Here is a 20,651-nt window from a genome sequence, read left to right on the forward strand (position 1 = left end):
TTTTTAAATTGTTAATTACATCAGAACAACATTTTAAAATTTAATATGGGATAATCAAATATAGTACTACAAATGACAACGGAATAGATTTCATGCATGTGCATTTGTTTTATTGATCTTTTATTTGCTCTTGTATATGTTAAGCTGTGGTGTTGATTTTCTACACTTAACACATACTATATATTTCCTTAAGAGCCAGCACATTGCTCCTATTTTACAGAAGCATCACTTGTTGCTTTTCCTGAAACTGGCAGACTACGACTATGATGTTCAGAATGAAAATGGGAAGTCTTTCATGTCAATTGATTTATTCAACACATTAATGACAAATTTAATGATTCACTTCTCAAGCTGTTAATTTAATGAAATTGTATTCAAGAGCAATTGAAGGCCAATTCAAGTTGTGGTAACACGAGGCGAGTGCTCTGAATCAGACTAATTAATAATGACAAAAGATGGAAATCAAGCTCCATGCACCGTGCGTACTGCTCATAGCACACCAGCAGCCAAAATGAATCACGGGAGTGATGGAGAAAATGTAGCATGATCTTCAGATACCTAAGATACACACTTTTTGATTACTGATAAGGGAGAAAGCTGTCTGTCGTATCTCACCTTTCCCACTTGTCTGCAATATCACAAGGCATTCATCTTGAAATAATTAATACATTATGTAAAATTTATGCCAGCAGCGAAGCAGACGCTGAATATTTTAGTCTTTATTTGCCCAAAAGTGTCCTCAAGCTGTAAAAGGAACTAAAGGGAATAAACCCCAAATTAGGGAGTACTGCTGAGAAGCTGCCTTTTCTTTAATTTGATCACTAACTGTATACTTTCTGTATAGTTCCCGTTTAAGCCCTTTTGTTCTGAACTGAACACCTCATATATTCTTTCTTACCTTAAAATTAAAGTTGTGTCTGCTTGAATTTGACCTCGACAGAAACAGTTTTTTGAAGCCTGTTTTGCCCAGTGACTCAGTCTATTCTCTCCCCACTCTGTTCCACAGATGGATGCTCTGAGGACCACAGTGCCATCAACGACACTCACTTGTCCACCCCGCACCTCCAAAACCCAGCCCTCCCCACTTCACCACTGAGCATGTGCACACACACACACACACACACACACACAAACATTTTTCTCGTGCTCACTCATCGTCCAGTCTACCAGCACCACAAATCGCCTTTGACGACTGATGAGAGTCCAACCAAATGTGTTGATGTGTATCATAGATGAGTGGACGGGACTCCTTTTGACACTCTGATGGACTGAACTTCTACAGACTTGATGTCATGGCCAGCAGGATCGCGTGACCTTTGAACTTCAGACAGTATATCCCTGCAACAGGAGGACTTTACCCCCGCTGCTTAACTCTCCATTAAGAGACTTTTAGCACACAATGGTTCTTAAATCTTAACCACACACCCCTATCAAAGCAGTGTATTATCTTTCATTATGGAATGCACTACAGTGTCCAGTATTCAAAGATGCTGCTTGGGCAAAAAAAGAGATTTCTATCCCTGAAATGCTCCTGTTCTCTCCAACCTGCTGCCACGCCACAGGTTCAAAATCCCTGCTCCAGTAAGTGTTATTTTCTTTAACACAGCTTGTCACTGAGGTAAAGACAGATGTCACAACGTGTAGATTTTAGAGCCACTGAGATGACAAAAAAAGCAGAAATTCTGCTTCATGGCCAACCAGATAAAAAATGTACTTGCCAACCTGACACAAAGTATTCTGGGTGATTCTGATGTGTGGCAAAAAGAAGCACAAAAAGTATGAAAACTGTTAATGCAATGTGGCTGAAGGATAATTTAAAGAGGTATTTCAATCACAGACAGGCAAACAGTCCTTGGACATGAAATTACAAATTGTGTTGAAAATTATGCCCACTACACCGACAAACTGGAGGATAGAATATTAACCTTCACCAGCAAGTAATGGTGTGTGGGTGGACTCCTGCAATCTCTGCCATTTTCCTGTGGCATCGATTTGTTTGCTCTTAAACTTTACTGAATTTGAATTTATATTGTTACACAAGAATGAGACAGAGTTTTCATAATAATCATTCCTAATATTGACACTTTCATACCCTTGAGGAGGCCATCCTTGTGCTAGAAACAATAAGCCATGCTAGAAACAGTAACAGGGGTATCTGCTCTTTTATAACATTTCAAGGCGCACTGCTCCTCCTAAACAACCAGAATGGCATGGCAATGTAGACACTCTGCCAACCTGCAAAGGGTACTTGCTACCGCAGGCTAGTTCTTAATCTTTTCTATAATACATTACCAGTGATGTTCCTGTAATGGGTTAGTTTGAGACTGACTGCACTGAATTTAGAGGGTGCAGAGGGAAGCCAGAGCTTTCATAAATAATTCTTCTGGGACCTGGAGGGAAACTGCTGAAGCAACACTGCAGAAATATTTCTTTAAAAAAAAAATCATTTGAAAATATGTTTGAGAAATATTTAAATCATTGCTTCTTTCTTTCTTGTGCACCAATCCTGCCAAGTTGCTTACCAATTTTTATTTCTTTTAGCCAAAGTTAAAGCCACTATTGTCCTTTAGTCAATGTCAATCTCTATGTACAGGTTCTTGGGCAGTTTAAGTAAATGCACAATAACTGTCACCAATCCAGTTTAAACTGATCCAGTTACACCGCAGCTTAAACCAGCGAGCCGGGACTCCGTCAAACAAAGCCAGCATTTAGTTTACACTCCTATGGAGGAGGTGCATTTGACTAGTGTGAGACAAGGTATTATCATATGCCAAAGGCCTCTGGTTTGTTGAAACAAAACATGTCACCTAGTTTTCAGTGGAAATGGGATTTCAAACTGAAGATTTGAGCAGATAATTTATAGTTGCCAAAATAACTAGCACTTATTTTAAAAAAGGCAGGAAGATACAGGAGAACACAAGTGGATGTCAAAAGCATTTACTGCTGTCTCTCTTTACAGTTTACTCTGTCCTCAAAGGCCTACAATATGTCTGATTTAAATTAAGGTAAAATATAACTCCGGATTAAAAAGATAAAGCAGGACTGAGTGATCCTTAATCATGAGTTACATTAGATGTGTGCATTGCTATGCTGTCCCATTCTTTCTCACAGTTTTTCCTCTAACCTTTGTTTTATTTCATTCTCTCAAGGTGAAACATTGTGTGATGCACTCATCATTCTATGTCTCAAAGATACCCCAGCATTTATTCATAGACATATTCACACGTCACAAGCATACCTACAGTAGGCCTACAGTAAAACACATTATGCACATAGTAAATGTTAATGTGTGTATGTGTGTGAGTGATTCAGGGTCAAGCAGAGAGCCCAGTTGAGATTACAGAGTGTTGACTCAGAGTAAGCAGTGTGCAACTCTATCTGTTGCCTGTTAGTCAGGCATTTAGGCTTAGCTTGCTACTTGCCAAGGCCCAGCTTTGGTGTCACTTTAAGCATTTCCTTGCCCCCCGCTTCATTTCTCTCCAAGCAAAGGCAGTGAAAACGCTTTTTTTAAGCTGCCTATTTTGGTCTTGTATGCCTTTTTTTCTGCATTTGTCCATAAGTAAAGATATTCCTTTCTGCAACTGAACATGAAGATACAAACCAGGGTTGATGTAACCTAAAAACTGGACACTGGAGAAGTTTGTATTGTCTGTGCAATGGATTCATTCAAAACCAGGATCATAGCCAGGATTTTAGAGGTCATGAGCCCCTCAGAGAGACTCCTTAACATTTTTGGCCAAAAAGAGGCTCTCTATGATTATTTAACTATTATACTTAATTTATTTAGTTAACTGTTTAGTTATATTTTTCATAAATTGTATATCTTATTAAACTTATAAATAATGGCCACTGTGTATAAGTTTTCAGAATGTAAGTCCCCCCAGGTTACATACCTCCTCTCAGTGGTAGCTACAAGCCTGTACAAAACTGAGGCACTGATGCAGCTTTGTCCTTTGTCAGAATCAGGACTGGTTACAGTTTCCTTTTTGTTAGTCTACGGGCCTGCGTCCAGTCAAAGAAAGGTGGGAGACTGACTGTTGATCAAAACTGAATTTTCAGAAAGATCCACATCCTGGTTAGCACATTTGCTTCTTCTCCAAGCTAACTCTTTAGCATAAACTGCACCGAGCTAACAAGGCAGCTAGCATTTTAAAATACTGGAAGACTGACCTTGTAAAGGAAAAGAAAGGTGTCAGTGTTGTTATCATATGACACATAGACTGATAAATGTTCGCCCTGCAAGCAGTGGTGACGAATGATGGCTATGTGGGCAGATTGCCATAAAATGTACTGAGAACATAGATGTCAACCAGAGGATAAACTCTTTAAGCTTTCCTCTAGGGCCACCCTCAGGACAAAATATGACCTTTGTACTCAGAATACATACAAAGCTAAAGCCAAGTGGATTTCAGGGATCACAGAATAGTGAGTTAAATAAAAAGATTGTTACCATTCTCATGTCTGTTAGATTTAAAGACACAGTTAGCAGATTAGCATTAGCCTGAGAACGATTGGAAGCTAGCATGACCCTGTCTAAAGTTAAATAAAAACCTGCCTACCGATACCTCTAAAGCAGATGGTTAGCTTAGCTTAGCATAAAGACTGAAAAAAAGGGGATGCTAGCCTGACTTTGTCTAAAGGTTAAAAATAAATCTGCATACCAGTATCTCTAAAGCTCACTAATTACAGTTTTTACACTTAGCTAAGCTTGCCAGCTGATGTCTCTGGCTTTTAAAGTATGTTCCTCAAAATGTTAAATTTGCTCCTAAAAGGACTTTAGTGACCTTCAGCTCACGTTTCTTCCTTTAGTCATAACCTCAACAAAAATACTGATTTAAAAGTTTAAGGGGACTTGATATTTGATGAAGCACTAACCAAAATCTTGACTTTCTCTCCTGCTTGACTCACACATTAGGCCCACAGAGACAAAACAACATGCATGTTATGTCTGATCCTAATCATGTTGTGTTGGTGTTGCACACGGTATACTGCCCATGTCTGAAACTGATATTGAACATACGGCAGCCTAACTCTAATGTAGAAATCCTGGTACGCTGAATCAGTCGTGGTGATGGCAAACAGACTCGAGACAAATCTCCAGCATTCCTTTTTTGATGATGGACTACAGGCCTGGTCAACAGCCTGAAATTATGCAATGACAACTAACTCCAATCCTAATATAGACAAGAGGTCCACAGACAAAATAAAACATGACATGACTTCATGTTTCTTTTGAAAAACAACAGAGAAGTTGCCTTAACTCTTGCTTGTATAATCTCTACAGTTAAGACAATGATGCTCGCTTGTAAAGAAGACTCTCCCTTCTTTGTACAAAATAAAATATACCAGAAACAACAACTTTGTTATCTTGCTAGTGTCAATGTATAGATGATCAGCTTTTTTCTGTAACTTGTATGGACCGTCACATTTTTGCTAAGAAGAAACCCTCCTCCCAAATTCCTTGTTCCCAAACATCCAATCTGTTCAACGTTTTAACTCGTGGTGGACTGTCAATCTTTTTGTGTACATTTTATAGTATTATTTATTGTTGACAAGTTTTGCATTTGCAAATAATAGAAAAAAAGTGAAGGTGGTTTGACCTGAGCATTCTATTCCAATGTAAATGCCCGGTGAACAGTGAAAAGCTTTTTTTATTATTAAAAATGGAGAAAACAGTGATGAGAGGAGATGATCTTCTGTCTTTTTATTATGACGTTGTAACATGTACATAACATGTGGCCAAAATTGCTTTGGAAAATGATCATTTTTTGTGTTGTAACAGTATTTGTTTTATCCAGTGAATTGCTCATGAAGACAAATAAATAAGAGGCACACACAACTGTGTTTCAGATGGGTCATATCTGCTATTTCTGTTTACCTGCACATGAAACCTGCAAACATAAAAGGTCACAACAGAGTATAAGAACTCATAGAACACTGCATTTGGAGATATTTATTAAATGCATCACTTTATTGCATAATTTGGAACATATCAGAGAAGCACCCAGAGTCAGTGGAAACCTGTGAAAATCACAGTTAATAACTTGCTTGGGAATTTAAGAGGTGTCACATTGTTAACACAAAATATTCGATAGTGTAATATCAACACTGAAGAAGGGCTGTGCTAGCTTAAAGGCAATATTTCACTTCAATTACTAGATTTATTTCTGGCAATTTGTCACCTTATAATTCTCATACATCACTATGCAAGTAAACTATACAATAGTCAATTACTGAGAATCCACAGTATTGCTTTTCAGGCACGCTATCTGACATACTTAGGAGCCCATATAAATGGGCAACAAATTACCGATTGTCAGTTTGAATAAAGTTTAGGATTTAAACAAATAACAGCTCCTATAAAGAGTATGACATAGCACCTACCTAGTCAAAGACAGTCCTGCTAACAGCTCTAAAGTTATCAATAATGAATGCACAAGTGATTACGTGTTTAAACACATTTTAGAATATTAAATCATTTATAACTAGTTAGGCTTTAGTTATACTGTTTAAATATTGATGACTAAGATGGAGTGGGTTGGAAAAAAACATGCAGTAAATTATGAGCTCAGTAATTAGAACTTATTGTTGCTGATAATAAGACCACCACTGATGCCTGTCAGTAATTAAGCCATGATTTATAAATTACTTAAAAATGGGCTAATAAAATATCACACGACTTTAAAAGAATTTCATTAAATCACCAGTAGAGGATGACAAAGTGACAGTTAGATATTATTCTGAAAGATATACCCACTTTCACTTATTTTTTTATGTTTGTTAATGTAATAACTCATTAAATAATTATTGAATAACTTGTTTCTTCAAGGGACAGTTAGAGGAAAATCTGACATTTATGTCACAGCTCTGCAGATGAGAACAACTGTATGTATTTAATGGTCTCTAGCTCCATCTTATGGCTTCTGAAAGTATTTGCCCGCTCCTCAGTAGGGGGAATGTGGGAATATCTTGATTTCCTCATGGGGGAGGTAGAACCAATAAGTGCATCCGATTTAATGAACACACAATAAAATGTATTAAATACAACAGCTGTGTGAAATAAAACCACACAAAGCTTCATGATATGTACAAATCTCAATCGAAACATAAGAAGGACTTTTTATTCAGAATATGTTTAAGATTATTGCACTGCATAAAAGTGGACAGTGTGTCCCTAATATTTGTGCACTATTTTGTACCTAATTAGCCAAAAATCAAGGCAATATATTGGTACAGCTCATCTTACAATGTCTGTTTATTAATTGATTTAGTATATTACAAAATACTATATTTATAAACAACATAACAGACCTGTCTGGGTTGAAATGAGCATCGCTGTCACATACATTATAAGAAGTAATTAATAAATTGTTAATGGTTAATTTTATAAAATGTGTATTTCCTGCAGAATGGAGGCTTCTGTTGCATCAAAATTTGCAGAGCATTCAACTGCCTAGGCAGTACAGCTGACCAAAACTCATGGGATTGCAAGATAATGGGTCAAAGGTCACGGGCCACACTTTACAATACACTGACTGTACCTCATATTTTTTGACCCTCTACCAAAAATTATTAAATAAAATAAGTTATTATAATATTGAAGTTATTTATTGGGTTTGTATTGTTTTGTAGATTTGTTATAAAATATTCTTTGCCATTTTCATTAATAATGTTATTTTTAAGTTTCTTATATAATGAGTTTGGCTTATTATCTCTTATTTTTCTTAAATCCTATTTCTATGTTTATCATCATGCGCCAAAACAGACATATTCCTTGTATGTGTAAACCTACTTGGCAAAAAACCCACTTCTGATTCTGATTTTGTGTGTCACATGTCAAGATTAAATATGGCTCTGTAAAAGGCAATACTATTTTAATATAGGTGTCCTCTGATGCTTTATAAAAGAAAACTAAAACATTTCTGATTTGGTTAGAGAAAAGATGAGATGGTAGGTAAAACTGTTGTTTCTTTAACCTATGTGTAAAGCAGTGATCGCTGTGTTGTTTGACACTACATTTCCCAGTTATCACCTGTCATATAATCTGGCTATGAGGGAGTTTCCTTGGATTTTTGGTTTCTGAAGACTGGGTTACTGTGTTGCTTGTGTTTTAGACTGTTCCACCTCTGGAGCTGCAAATATTCCATAACGAAAATGCTAAATGCATCACTTCCTGTAAGTGATATAAGATTTTTACACAGGAAAGAGCAAGCACCAACCAACTGTTTATTAAATAGCAAATGGGATAACTGCTGTAGTATATCACTGGCAGCAGAATTGTTTTGTTTTTATTACAATAGATAACAAATATCAAGTTGGAGCAACGTGAAGGGATGCAACTGTGGTCCAACTGCTCCCTCTGTTGTTTGAGACAGAATACAACATGATTTATGATCACAACACAAGCCAAAGTTTCATATTTTATAAAGAGTTTGAAAACCTTTTCTGCAATCCATAGGTACACTTGATCCCACAGTGAAAATGTTTTTAGGCTAGTTGTGTACAATGTAATGTAATGTTGTACTGTAGGGGTAACAGCCAATCAGATAATTGATGTTGATTGCCACCCATAAAGATATATATATTCTTTTACTATTCTATTTAGCCAACCAGTCAATTTCCCGTTGTGAAGCGGCTAAAATATAAATAACAAGTAACAGACAGATGTAGGCCTACGAGATGCACACAGAGGTGCAGGAGGTAAGGACAGGTGGCTTATGGGTAACTGAGTCCTCGGTGTGTTGATGTCAGGGGGAGGAGAGAGACTTTCAGACTCGCAGTGTGTGTTGGTGTATAGATGTGAGTGTACCGTGAAGAATTTAGCCGCTGGAGGACTTTTCATTTCAAATAAAACTACTAACTTATTGTGAATGAAGCCAAAAACAAGGACGAGACGAGAAGGACAAATGCGAAAATGCGAGGATACATCCAGGAAGAGAGCGTGTGCTTATTAAAAATTCAGCGCGGGAGAAGAGACATTATAGCTCCTTCAGATGACTTGTGGCAGCACTGAGGATAAACTACAGTACTAACGGGCTTCAAACATTATTGAATGGGGAGAAAAGAAGCGGAATTTTCTCTTAAAGGCGAATCCAAAGCTTTTCCAAGCGGCCAAAAAACCAAAGGGAAGGAGGGGAGGAGAGGGGGGCAAAGAAAACGCCCTGCTGCTGCCTGTTGCTGCTATCTGCACATTCAAACTTTATCGCCGAGTTGGAAAAATGCATATTTCAGTTAAGGGGAGGTGATAAATCAAGTGTTACGTTGTCTTGTTGTCACCCTGCTACTGAAGGCCACGCTCACTTGTCCAAGTTTTTGGGAAGCGGGGAGTCTCTCTGCTTTGGAACTATTTTCTCTTCATTGTGCACACTATTCCTGTTGGGAGCGATTTGGGTGGGCTAAGAGCCCAAGGCTGCTCCACTAGGCCCACGGCCATTAGCCACGGAACAAAGAGGTTTCACATGTAAAACTAAAACAGTTTGGGTAAGACCTCTTTCTATTTTACGAAACTTGTTACGACCGACGCCGCAGTCATGTCGCTGGGCGCCGAGAGGAGGATGGAAACCCGGTTGAAGAAGCTGGAGGACATGATCAGAGATCCCAGATCTGCCATAAACCTGGAAAGTTTGCTGGTAAGTCAAGTGGGATACACCTCATAGATTATTAATGATGCCATGTTGTCTATTTGCGGAAACGCTAGACACGTATGCACACTGCTGGGTAACGTTATAGCGTTGACATTTCTGTTAAAGATGCACGATATTGGATTTTTTTTTGCTGATAACCGATATGCTGATATTTTCCAATCCTTTTTGCTGATTGCCGATTTACCGATATATTAGGCACACGTCTTTTTTCCCACCTAACTGCAGAGAACATCAAGTCTCCCCAGTAGTGGAATTGATATCATGCCTACTCTAATTGTAGTGGCCCACTGGCAGATGCAAAAATAACATAATACAGTACTTTTTAAAATGTACACATTCAGTGGTGCACTCAGTGCGCACGCACACTCGCACCAAGTTAATGTCGTAGCATTATGTCAAGCTTTTTTAAGGAATTATCGAGCATTTACGCATAATTATCGGCAGAAAAATGACATCTGCCGATGCAATATGCCATTTTCAAGCTATAATCTACAGATACTGATAACCTGCCGTTAGCTTAGTTTTTCCTCTTTTCATTCCAGTGTTGTGACGTGCTGCTGTTAGCATTGTTATACATAAGCCAAACTGTGATGTTGCATAGGAGCCTACTGTTCTTAAATATTTTATCTCATCAAATTATGAAACTGTTTTCATTCTGTCCTGAAAGCAGATCCCTTCCCATAATGCCCAATATTTAAAGAAGGCTGCCAAAACAAGAGCCTCATGTTGGACATACTGTAGACAGGCCTGATTAATAGTTAAGACTGAGTGCAGACAGTGCAGTTTGGGGCTCTGTGAAGTGTGTCTACAGATTAGGATTAACTAGTAGAGAATGTCCCTCTTGATGTGTTTGTGGAGAATAATATTTCTGGCTAAAAGTCCCCCCTGGGTAAGGGTTAGGCCCACCAGACCACCATATTCCCACTGCCCAGTTAGAAGTAGTGACATTTGTCATAGATTTTGTAGCTGTTAGCAAAGTCTTCAACCATTATAGACGGATTAGTCTGATTTCGAATCATTATCAAGTTATTGATGGACTCAAACTGTTGAGCACTGTACAAAGTCAAACTAGGGTATCAGTCAATTTCCTTTATGATATGACGCCAACCATTACAGGTCAAATACTGAGGCAAAGGGAAATCATTGTCCTCTCTAAGTTTTAGCTTTTTTATTGGAGAATAACAAATATTATATACTATCGTTAATACAACTTTGTGGAGCTGAGACTTGTAAATACTCTTATCTGAATGCATTGAAGAGGAACCAGGGTTTACAGATGCCTTTGAAGGAATTTGTCATGATCTAAAGTTGCGAAGGGCGTGGAAAAATTCTCCCATTATACCAGTGTAAGTGATAACTTGTTGTTCTGACAGAGAAGGCTCCTATATCTGGACAGAAGGACACTGTTTTCATACCCTCACCAGCCCTGTGTCACAGTACCTGCTTTAGCTGTAAAAGTACATCAATTTTAGTGGCAGTGTTTGAATTTCTGGGCCCCCTAACTGGATCTGACAGAGGGCAAACACACTGTCGGGTCTATCTTAAAAAGCATCACCTCACCCCTTTTAATGGGCCCCATCCAGCTTGGGGCCCCCTGTCCATACCCTCTCCTGTCCCCCCCTCTCCAGTACTTGAGGCCCTCCTGGTCTGGTCCTTCTTCCTTTAAAACATTCAGCAGAATACTTGCTTGAACACCGGTGGTGTTTACTTCCTGCACGCGAGCCGGAGAGATAGAGGTGTTGAGTGTTTGAGACAAAAGTTGAGTGGGAAGCATGCGTAGGAGAGAACAGGCTGCAGTTTTCCATTTTTAGCTGCCTCGGAGCTGTCCCTGGGATCAAGAAGTTTCGCTGTTCAGGGTGGGATTCAAACACACACTCACTGTCGTACACACAAACACTAAGGGCTCAGAAATGTCCTTTTATGCAGGTGGAATAAAAACATGCATACTTTAAGTGCCTCAATAATTGCTCACAGGCACATATTCGGTAAATAATGAATCACAAATTCTCCGCTGTTGTGGCACAGCAACCGCAAAAGAAGAAGAAAAACATCAAAGTAAGTTGCTTTATCAACTATTATATAATCTCCTAAATAACAGCTTGATAAAATTAAGTATTAAATAATATCAGGTTTGTACTTTCAGCTGACTTGAAGTTAGATGTTTTTACGACTTGCCAAGAGGCAGTGGGCTGAATACCCTGAGGATACGGAAAGCTGACGGTGAGGAATCTGCAGCATCTGTCCTGTAAACTCAGTGACCTTCCTGTAAAGAGAGCTGACCCTATAAGCTGAGATTTACAATATTTTTCTTTGACATTTTAATTAGGGAGTATGGGTTTGTCTGTAAGCAGTGTTGTCATCTGTAATGAAACCTTAAAACAGAACTGTTTCTGTGAAGAACACAATACCCAACAAGAATCATATAAATGGTGCTTCAGTGGCCCCATACACTTTAGTAGAGCCTGACCAATATCTGTTGACCAGATTAACAGGTTGAAAAGGGCCTATAACAGTTATATCAGTATTGGGGCATCTGTTTACAGATATGTGCTTGGGCAGTGATTTAAGTGGCACAACAGCGCAGTAGAGATTAGAGGTGCCTAGGTTTCATATGTTTTTGTGAATTACTTCATTTATCCATTTTTGGCTGACCGCTGGGGTGACTGACTGAGTGAGTGAGTGACGGTACTTTTAGAGCCATAGAGAGAGAGAGTTGCGACATCGCAATGGCAGATCATGGAGCATATTGTACGTCCACTGACACGACTCTCTGTCTATACGGCTCTGGATACTTTGTTTGGGGAGTAGGCGGGGCTGCTCCTTCAAACTTCATCGTCAACTGCCTCATGAGGACAGGCCTTGTAAGATGTTGCCCACAAAAGCACACATTAACCTGATGCAGTCAGCCACATATTAGGTTTTGACCTAGTCTTGTTATTATTTCATTGATTTTCGGCTGTAGGAATTCCCTTAAAAGAACCATACCATCAACCAAATATTGCTTTTACTTGCAAAACTGTATCTTACAACTTACGACAAAGGCTAGTGCCTCTAATTACCGTAAAATCCGGAATATAAGTTGCACCTTAATATAAGACACAGTCTGTTTTTGGGACATCTCAGAGTGAAAAAGGTTTTCCATAGCTATTTATTAATAAAACATGTATACTTTTTCAATTTATTTTAATTTGAAACACATTCAAACACAGAAATTACAGCCTACAATCTGTTTTCGCCATGTCCAGTTTGCAGTCCTGCTAGCTAATAGTGGGAAAGCTAGCAGCTTACCTTAATGTTGATTGTGTGTGTGATTGAATGATTGGTGTGAGGGTGGCAGCTGCATTGGTGGTCATGATGGCGTATTTCTGTGACGGCGCTTGTCCATGACGAAGCGTTAGCTATCTTATAGCGCCATTGTCTGAGTAAAATACCGTAACAATAATATACCTCTCTGCATTTTTTACTGGTATACTGGTCGCACCGGTGTAATACTGTAGCCCACTTTTTAGATGAAGTATTAAAAGTGTGTCTTATACTCTGAATTTTACAGTACTTTCGGCACCAGCCGGATCTTAATCTGTTGAGGCAGCCCCTTGACTTTTTGCTAGCAGAGTCAGTTGTGCTACGACAGCTGGTTGATAAACAGCTGGTTTTGCTAAATGATCCAAAAATTCGATGTTTGCAGATTTTGCATTTTGCACCTTCCTATTTGGCTGGCTCTCCCTTTTCATTCAGATGAAAACTGTCTTGTTCTCGAACTGGGAAAGTTATCTTTGGTTTTGCAATCCGAGCAGCTGCCATTGTTTCCTCATAAAAAACAAAAGCTGAAACTCTGCAGCACAGGAAGAGCATTCACAGTTGGAGAGAAAATCTCAACTGTAATTTTCATTATGAAGTTATTTAGCGTTCAATACACATTGAAGTTGAAAGCAAGCAGGGCATAGGCATCAGGCTCAATACAAAATATAAACCAAGCAGACAGTGCTGTCTTAACGTTCGTACAATAATGCTAAATATTCTGTGATAGAATCATTTGTTTAAGAGGGCAGCCGTCTGATTACCTTTGCATTGTTACATTGTCATTTTGGTTCAATTGTAGAAAGGTCTATTTTTATATTAGCTCAAAAACTAACTTTATCAGGCACCATATCAATAGTGGGTGAATGTCTCCCTGCTGAAATCTGTATCATATCAGTCTTTAAGCCCCAAACTGGTCGGGCTTTACACGGTTGTCTTATAAACTGTAAATCACTGTATTGCTCCCATCAGCTTTCAATCGAATGTAACCTGAGGTCTCAGCAACCTTCCCCTGATGCAAACTAAAGCGATCATTACTTGGCAGCACACTGCTGCTGACTGAAGTGCTGGACTTAACTTGGCAGCTCTGCATGCAGGGAGAGATTGTTGAGGGTAAGCAAAAGAAAGGGCATTTTTGGAGATAAAGAAAAGCATGGACACTTGATTGCAATCCACATAAGTTGCCTTTCTGCGACCTAAAGGAAATGACCTCATTGAGTAAATAGTTGGAAAGCTATATATGGGGCTCAAAGTCCCTGTGAATGACTGCACTTTCCCCTTTCACTTTCAGCCTTATCTCTTTTTCTCTGGCCCTGCTTCTCTCTCTGCAGCCTGCAGCTCAGCCCTCTTCTCTGGCTTGTAAACACACTGCAGGTATTTTAACTGTAGCTGTAGCGTCCAAAGCCTTTTGATTCAGCTGCAGACCTAGTACTGCCAGATAACTTTATGGATGACACCTAAGTGTGAATGATAGTGGAGAGGGAGGCTCAAGAGTTGGACTGATGTCTTCCAGAGCATCTCTTTGTGGCACTTTATACCAGATACATGTTGCTGTTACAGGTTTTATTTGTTTTTATACTTAAAAGAAGAAAAACATGGCCTTAAAAAGTGTGATGTGCAAAAGTGTGCAACTTTCAAACAAACTATCTTTGAAAAAACTAATGAACTGTCTGGTTTATTCAGGCCTCATCAGTATACTCGTCAAACTGACTGCATTATCCAATTATATACTATAACTATCAATATTGATCAACACAGAAAAACAAATCGTGATCTTATTTTTTTTGCTCTACAGCCCTGCCCAAGTGCTGGTCATTCATTCCATTCCCTCCAATCCCCTCTTATCTCTTTGTTTCTCTCATCCATCTCCATTCACATACTCTCTGTTTGTTTCTTTCTCCCTGTTTCGTCCACAGACCTCCCACCTAATGTTTACCACTTCTTACAGCTACTCCTGTCTCCCATTTCTTAATCTTCCTTGTTCCTTTACATTCTTCTTATCTTTTTTTCTCAACAACCCCCTGCACACACTGGACCGTCTTCCCTCCGTAATGTGTAGCTCTTTAGGGGGTGGGGTTAACCCCTGAGTGTCTTGCTCTCTGTTTCTAGCTTATAGTCGACCTGAGTGTCCACTTCGTCTGTGGAGTGCAGTTGAGTTGCTCTCAGGCAAGCAGCAGCAGCCATCCTGGCTTCAATGTGCTAGCTGGATAGAAACACTGCCTTATAAGGCACTGGGGACGGTGGCCCCAGCCAATTTTTTTTTCTGCAAAACAAGCCAGTCTCCCTGCTCCACACCACCTCTGGTGAGACGATCGGGCCTCTCCACAGCCTTTTTTTGGTTTTTGCTCCACTCCAGTGAAGAAGACCCGCCGTCTTCTGGGTGTGCAAGCCCTCTGTGGTCTGCGATGTCACACTTCATTTCAGCTGTGTATTGTCTGGTCTTCTTTAGTGGTTGTCTAAAGGAGGAGGAACCTATCAGGGTTTTCCTGTTATTAATCCCGAAGGCCAACCAGATGTTTTTCGTAATATCTACGATGCTTTTCATGTCGTGTGTTCAGTTTAAACTATATATTCTTTTTTCCCTTAACCCCCACCGTCTCTGTACAAGTTTTTGTCTTTAAAGGAATATTTTGACTTTCTGCAACACAAGCGTTTAAACATGTCCATGCAGTGTTTTTCATGTGCTACAAGAAATATCAGGGACAGCAGTCATCTCCATTGCTGCTTTTAAACTGCAGTGTACCAAGGACAGGCTGAACAACACGTTTTCAGATTGGCAGGTTTGAGATGTCACAAACCTAAGGAGCCAATCCTGTTAATGGACGGGGTGACGCTATGCTATCATTATGTGCAACCTATGGCAACCACTTCTGCGATGCGTGAGCCAGCTGTAACCGTCATTGTAATTTTTGCAAACTCACTACTGACTACTAACGTTAATGTTACTACTACTAATTACTACATTTCAAGCTAGCTAAGTTTCAACAAGTTGCCACTAAACGATGGCAGAGACGTGTTTTGTTTTTGTGATGGAGGGAGGCGGTTGGAAATTTGTGTAGTGAGTGGGGACTATGCAGATTCAGGAATTTTTAATGAGGGAGAAGGAGGAGATAATTAAATGTATTTTGCAGAAAAAACATATCAGACACAATTTATTATTTCAAGCTGAGCATTGTATACTGTATGTCTTAAAACATGGCTGGAGCTGGTCTTTAAAACATTCATAAGCAAAAATATTTGTTAATCAAAGCAGCCTTTTGAGTAGGGCTGGGTATCGATAAGGATTTCTCAATTCGATTCCGGTTCACAAGTTCCCGATTCGATTCTATTTCCGATTCGATATCGATTTGGTAAGGAGTATTACAGTTACAATATAAACGCACCTCCAACATTTTTTATGTTTACAATAAGAATTGACCTCAAAGAAGTTACATCATGTACTTTTTATTTAACATGACAAACACACAGCAGTCAACGCAATATAAACAATTGTATGAATTAGACAGTGTATGAACTTTTTTTTCCGTTTCAGATTTTCAGTTTGAACATCTGGCTCATGGTTTTGATTAAACAAACTGCGGTTCAACCTCCACAAGATTTGGCCAGGAGATCTCATAGCGCGAAGAACATGACCACACGAGACTAAGAGTTATGGGCAAAGGCATACTGTATAACAACATGCCGAAAATACACTCCCGGCCAAAGCTGACACTAACAGAGAGTAACTTAAACATCAGTGCAAAACTAACTTACATATTCATGGATGCACACACGATACAAAGAGTCTGTTGGTGGATGTCTCTGTAGTAGGTGCAGTATACAAGTCCGGGCATGTCTCCCTCGGGGGGGATGCGCGAGTCGTGCTGCGTTCAGGGGAATTCAGAAACATGAGTGATAAACGTGACACGTTTTTACACATATTTCAAAGATCGATCTTGGGATTTATTAATCAATATTGGGTCATTCGAATGAGAATCGATTCGAATCAAAAAACCCAGCCCTACTTAGCGATGCAAAAACCACATACCATAGGTCTTTTTTTGTTTATATTTCAGACAATATTAGTAACTACTGAATATTTCCCTTCTACAATCGCAAAAACACCCTCTTTCAATCAGGATGTCATATGTTTATCTGCTTTCTAGCAGAGAATTAGATGAGGAGCTTGATACCACATTTATGTCTGTATGCTAAATAGCTAAGTCCAGCAGTCACACACAACTCCAAAGCTCTGTAACCAACATGGTGTAGATATAAATGACTAATAAGTGAATTCAAAAGTAGCACATTGGGGTTCAAGGTGTAGTATTTTGCATTTTGATGAGATGTAATGGCTTTGGATTCGACACTGTAAGTTGGTTCCTCAACAAAACTGCATCCCCATGTTTTTTGGAGGAAAATCGCAGATTAAAGACAAACATTTTTGCTAAACCGGCTGGTCATCAGTTGAAAAGTAAGGATTGTTGATCTCCCATCTGCTGTGATACACCAGAAAGCTGTTATCTGGCAGGAGTTTTGTGTCAAAATTATTCAAGAAGTGTCTTGGAAACAAAAATTACAATGTCTTGTTATTTTGCATTAAAGGGTAAAATGGTTCCATTAGCCTGCTGTTAAACATTCATTACAAACAGGGTAAAAATATCAAAGTTCAGCCCACACACTCATGGGTAAAAATACACATACCTCACATAACCTTGATCACACATTATATAATTCCTTGGACAAATAGAACAAGACCTGTGCCAGTCCAAGATCCACCCTACAGGGATGTAGAAAGGAATGCAAAATATGAGATAGAGCTTAGATAGGATATTATTTAAACTGAAATTATTATCACAAATAGGACTATGTTACAACTGAGCTGCCCATCCGGCTGTATGATAAACCTTTGAATAAACTGCTGTGAATGTCATCCATCCTCATAATCTGACATTCGGACTACAAGCAGAGCTGCAATGTGACATCTTGATGTGTTTTCGGTGGTATATGGTTCTCTTGTGAAGGGAAATGTATGTACCCTGAGATTTGTCTTAATCTGGTGGATCTTCTTGTCTAGACATGAAGACTGCTGCTGAGATAATGTGGCTGTGCAAACGACGGTGCATTCAGGAAACCATTCAGCGTGCTTTTAGTAAAATAATCCAAACGTGTGAAACGAACATTGTTAATAAAAGCACTCACAGCTCGAATCACAGCTCTGACGGAAGAGTCGACTTTTGAAAATCTTTCCACACAGATTTGTGACATGACTCGTTCTGAAAAGCCCACAGTGGCTGCATGCACAAATCTTGTTAAACTCTGTGCAGAATCTTCCCCCTGTTGTGTGAATGTTAAGGAGTTTGATACCTGAGTCTAGTTGTATTTTTAGTTTTAAATGAGGGTGTGAGTGAGCAGAGAAGAGAAGAGAACAGCACTCTCCCACGCAGAATGCATAACCCATCCATCTGGCCTCAGCGTTATCATTCCATCACAACCTGCTGCTGAAACTCAACCTCCCACACACATTTTATACACACTTTCCCTCACGCACTCACATACATATGCACAGGACTCATATTAGCATTATTCACTTAATCTTAGCAACACACAAGCTGCATTGTGAGCTACCAGCAGCAACGCTAGAACAATACAACACATCACTAAACAGCTTTGTTATTGTCAGTGAGTTCATGCAGCTTTCATTTCCTTTAACAAACCCAAACAAGAGAGATTAGTCCAGCAGTGTTTTAGTGTCGAGGCTGGCAGTTATAATTCAAATAGTTTGTGCCAATACTTGAAATATTTATATACAAATTGAACAATGTTCATGTAAAAGGGTTGTAACTGAAACCCTCATTGAAGCTCAGCCTAATCATGTCATTCGAGCATGACTGACTTTTATTGCAAGTTGGCCTGTTATATCTTATTAATGACTCCTTAGTACTTTGTGGCAAAAAAAAATCAAAAAAGAAAGAGTATTATAAGCACAAATTGACTTGTTCCAGCTTCTGAAAATTGAATATTTATTGCTTTCTTACTGTTCAGTGAGGGTAAACGGAAATTGTTTGGGTTGTGGACTGTTAGGAACTCCGATACGCACTGTATTTCACCATGATGGGGAAGGAAGTAGCAGTGCACACTCTGTCTGCACGATATGAGGAAAACCTGCAATGTGCGATGACCTTCTTGCATATTGTGATGAGAATGTGTCGCACAATAAATAAACAAATGTTGAAGTGAGCATGTTAGTTATTACGTTACAGTTCTTATTTATTTTTGCAGTTCAGCATGTTTTACACAGCGCCTGGAAATGTAACATGCCATCACTCTGGAGTTAAAAAACAAACACATAAGTGCTGTTTATTTTTTCTCCACAAGCACTACAACCAGTGCAATCTTCTCTTCATACGAAGCAGAAGTTTATCTGAATGGTAGCTGATGAACAACTGGGACTATATCTGATATAGTGTGAAAGCATGAGCCAGATATTCAGGGCTCCATCAGGTCAAATGTTAACATGCTGTTGTAAAAGAACAGTGCATGTGCATGAAACAGTTTCTCTCATTTATTTCGATACAGGCAGTTTTTTGCAATGTGTTAATCTGCAAATGCTAATAACATGATGAGGATGAAAATGCATTAAGTAATGCAGCCCTAGTGCACACTTCTGCCAATTACATGACTGTCAAAGGAAAGCTATTTCTCTGTTTCGTTCAAACAATGATCCTTTCTCTTAACCTTACCAGGTAGTTTTGGAGCCTAAACCTGATCATTGCTGTTTCACAAAACAAAACAACAACGATCTAAATGTTAATATTTATTTTACTGGAATTTTTTTAATGTTATGATAGCAAATTTAAGAGATCAATTAAAGTCAGATAGAAGTCATTTGAAAATCTGCAGTAATGTTAAAAAGTGCAAAAATCTGAGTATCTTAAAGGGGCCATATCTTTTAAATGGATATTCTCATATTTTGCATGGGTTTCATGTTTCTGGGTGTTTGTTATTCCCAGTGAAAAAGTGAAAACTGCATAATTCCGTGTATTTCCAGAATGACATTTTTAAAAAGGTCGCCTCTGAAATGGGCCGTTCACAACAGCTGCAGGTTTCTACATAGAACCTTGCTTTCACTGAAAAGGACCGATCGTCATTCACCGTCGTTCACCTCAGGATGCCTTCTCGCACTAGCTTGCAGTCAAGTCATTGTCAAGATTTCAGTTTACCATTCCGATACCTCCTGCCAATTCTGGCTCGTACATATAAGGCTGAACAACCGAATCCTAGAGCAGCCATGTTTTCTACAACTTTGGAGTGACAGTGCAGTGCGGCCGCTCCCCTACTTGGGACTTGCACACGTGGGGGAGGGGCTACAAGGTCGCTTGGCTAAGGTCTGACCTTTGAAGTGCAAAACGGCTTGTTCGTATCAGGAGGAAGGAGAGGCTCCAAAAAATAATTAAATTAAAATATGTGTACAATTTTTAAATCAAAACAAATTTTACCAACGTGATTCAAAAACACATTAGAATAATAGAAAAATGATTGCATAGCTAAAATATGTCCGCTTTAATAAATAAATGATCAAAAACAAGTACTAGGTCAGCGTTGCTCTTCACACACAATTAGTCAGAATTAGGCCTGATGTCTCCTGTACGTTTAATCTTTGGGTTAAGGCAAAGTTTGTGTTATTAAACTTTCAGTTGGGCTTTATTAGGTTTTGCAAGTTTACCCTAA

General features: G+C 39.0%; 2 protein-coding genes across 3 annotated transcripts in view; both read left to right on the forward strand.

Moving 5' to 3' along the window:
• Positions 1-5,839, forward strand: part of sobpa (sine oculis binding protein homolog (Drosophila) a) — a 53,094-nt gene extending 47,255 nt beyond the window's left edge. The window contains exon 7 of the mRNA XM_069661860.1: positions 1,007-5,839. The gene's annotated coding sequence lies outside the window, so the exon portion shown is untranslated. The remainder of the gene's footprint in view (positions 1-1,006) is intronic.
• Positions 5,840-8,791: 2,952 nt separating this feature from the next.
• Positions 8,792-20,651, forward strand: part of rock2a (rho-associated, coiled-coil containing protein kinase 2a) — a 48,434-nt gene continuing 36,574 nt past the window's right edge. For both annotated transcript variants that reach the window (XM_069661326.1, XM_069661327.1), the window contains exon 1: positions 8,792-9,629. In XM_069661326.1, the coding sequence (XP_069517427.1) occupies positions 9,531-9,629 (99 nt within the window). In that variant the 5' untranslated portion in view covers positions 8,792-9,530. The remainder of the gene's footprint in view (positions 9,630-20,651) is intronic.

The sequence above is a fragment of the Semicossyphus pulcher genome, unplaced genomic scaffold (genome assembly GCF_022749685.1).
Source record: "Semicossyphus pulcher isolate SPU_LCO1_2020_fin unplaced genomic scaffold, fSemPul1.0.p SCAF_14, whole genome shotgun sequence".
NCBI classification, from domain to species: Eukaryota; Metazoa; Chordata; class Actinopteri; order Labriformes; family Labridae; genus Semicossyphus; species Semicossyphus pulcher.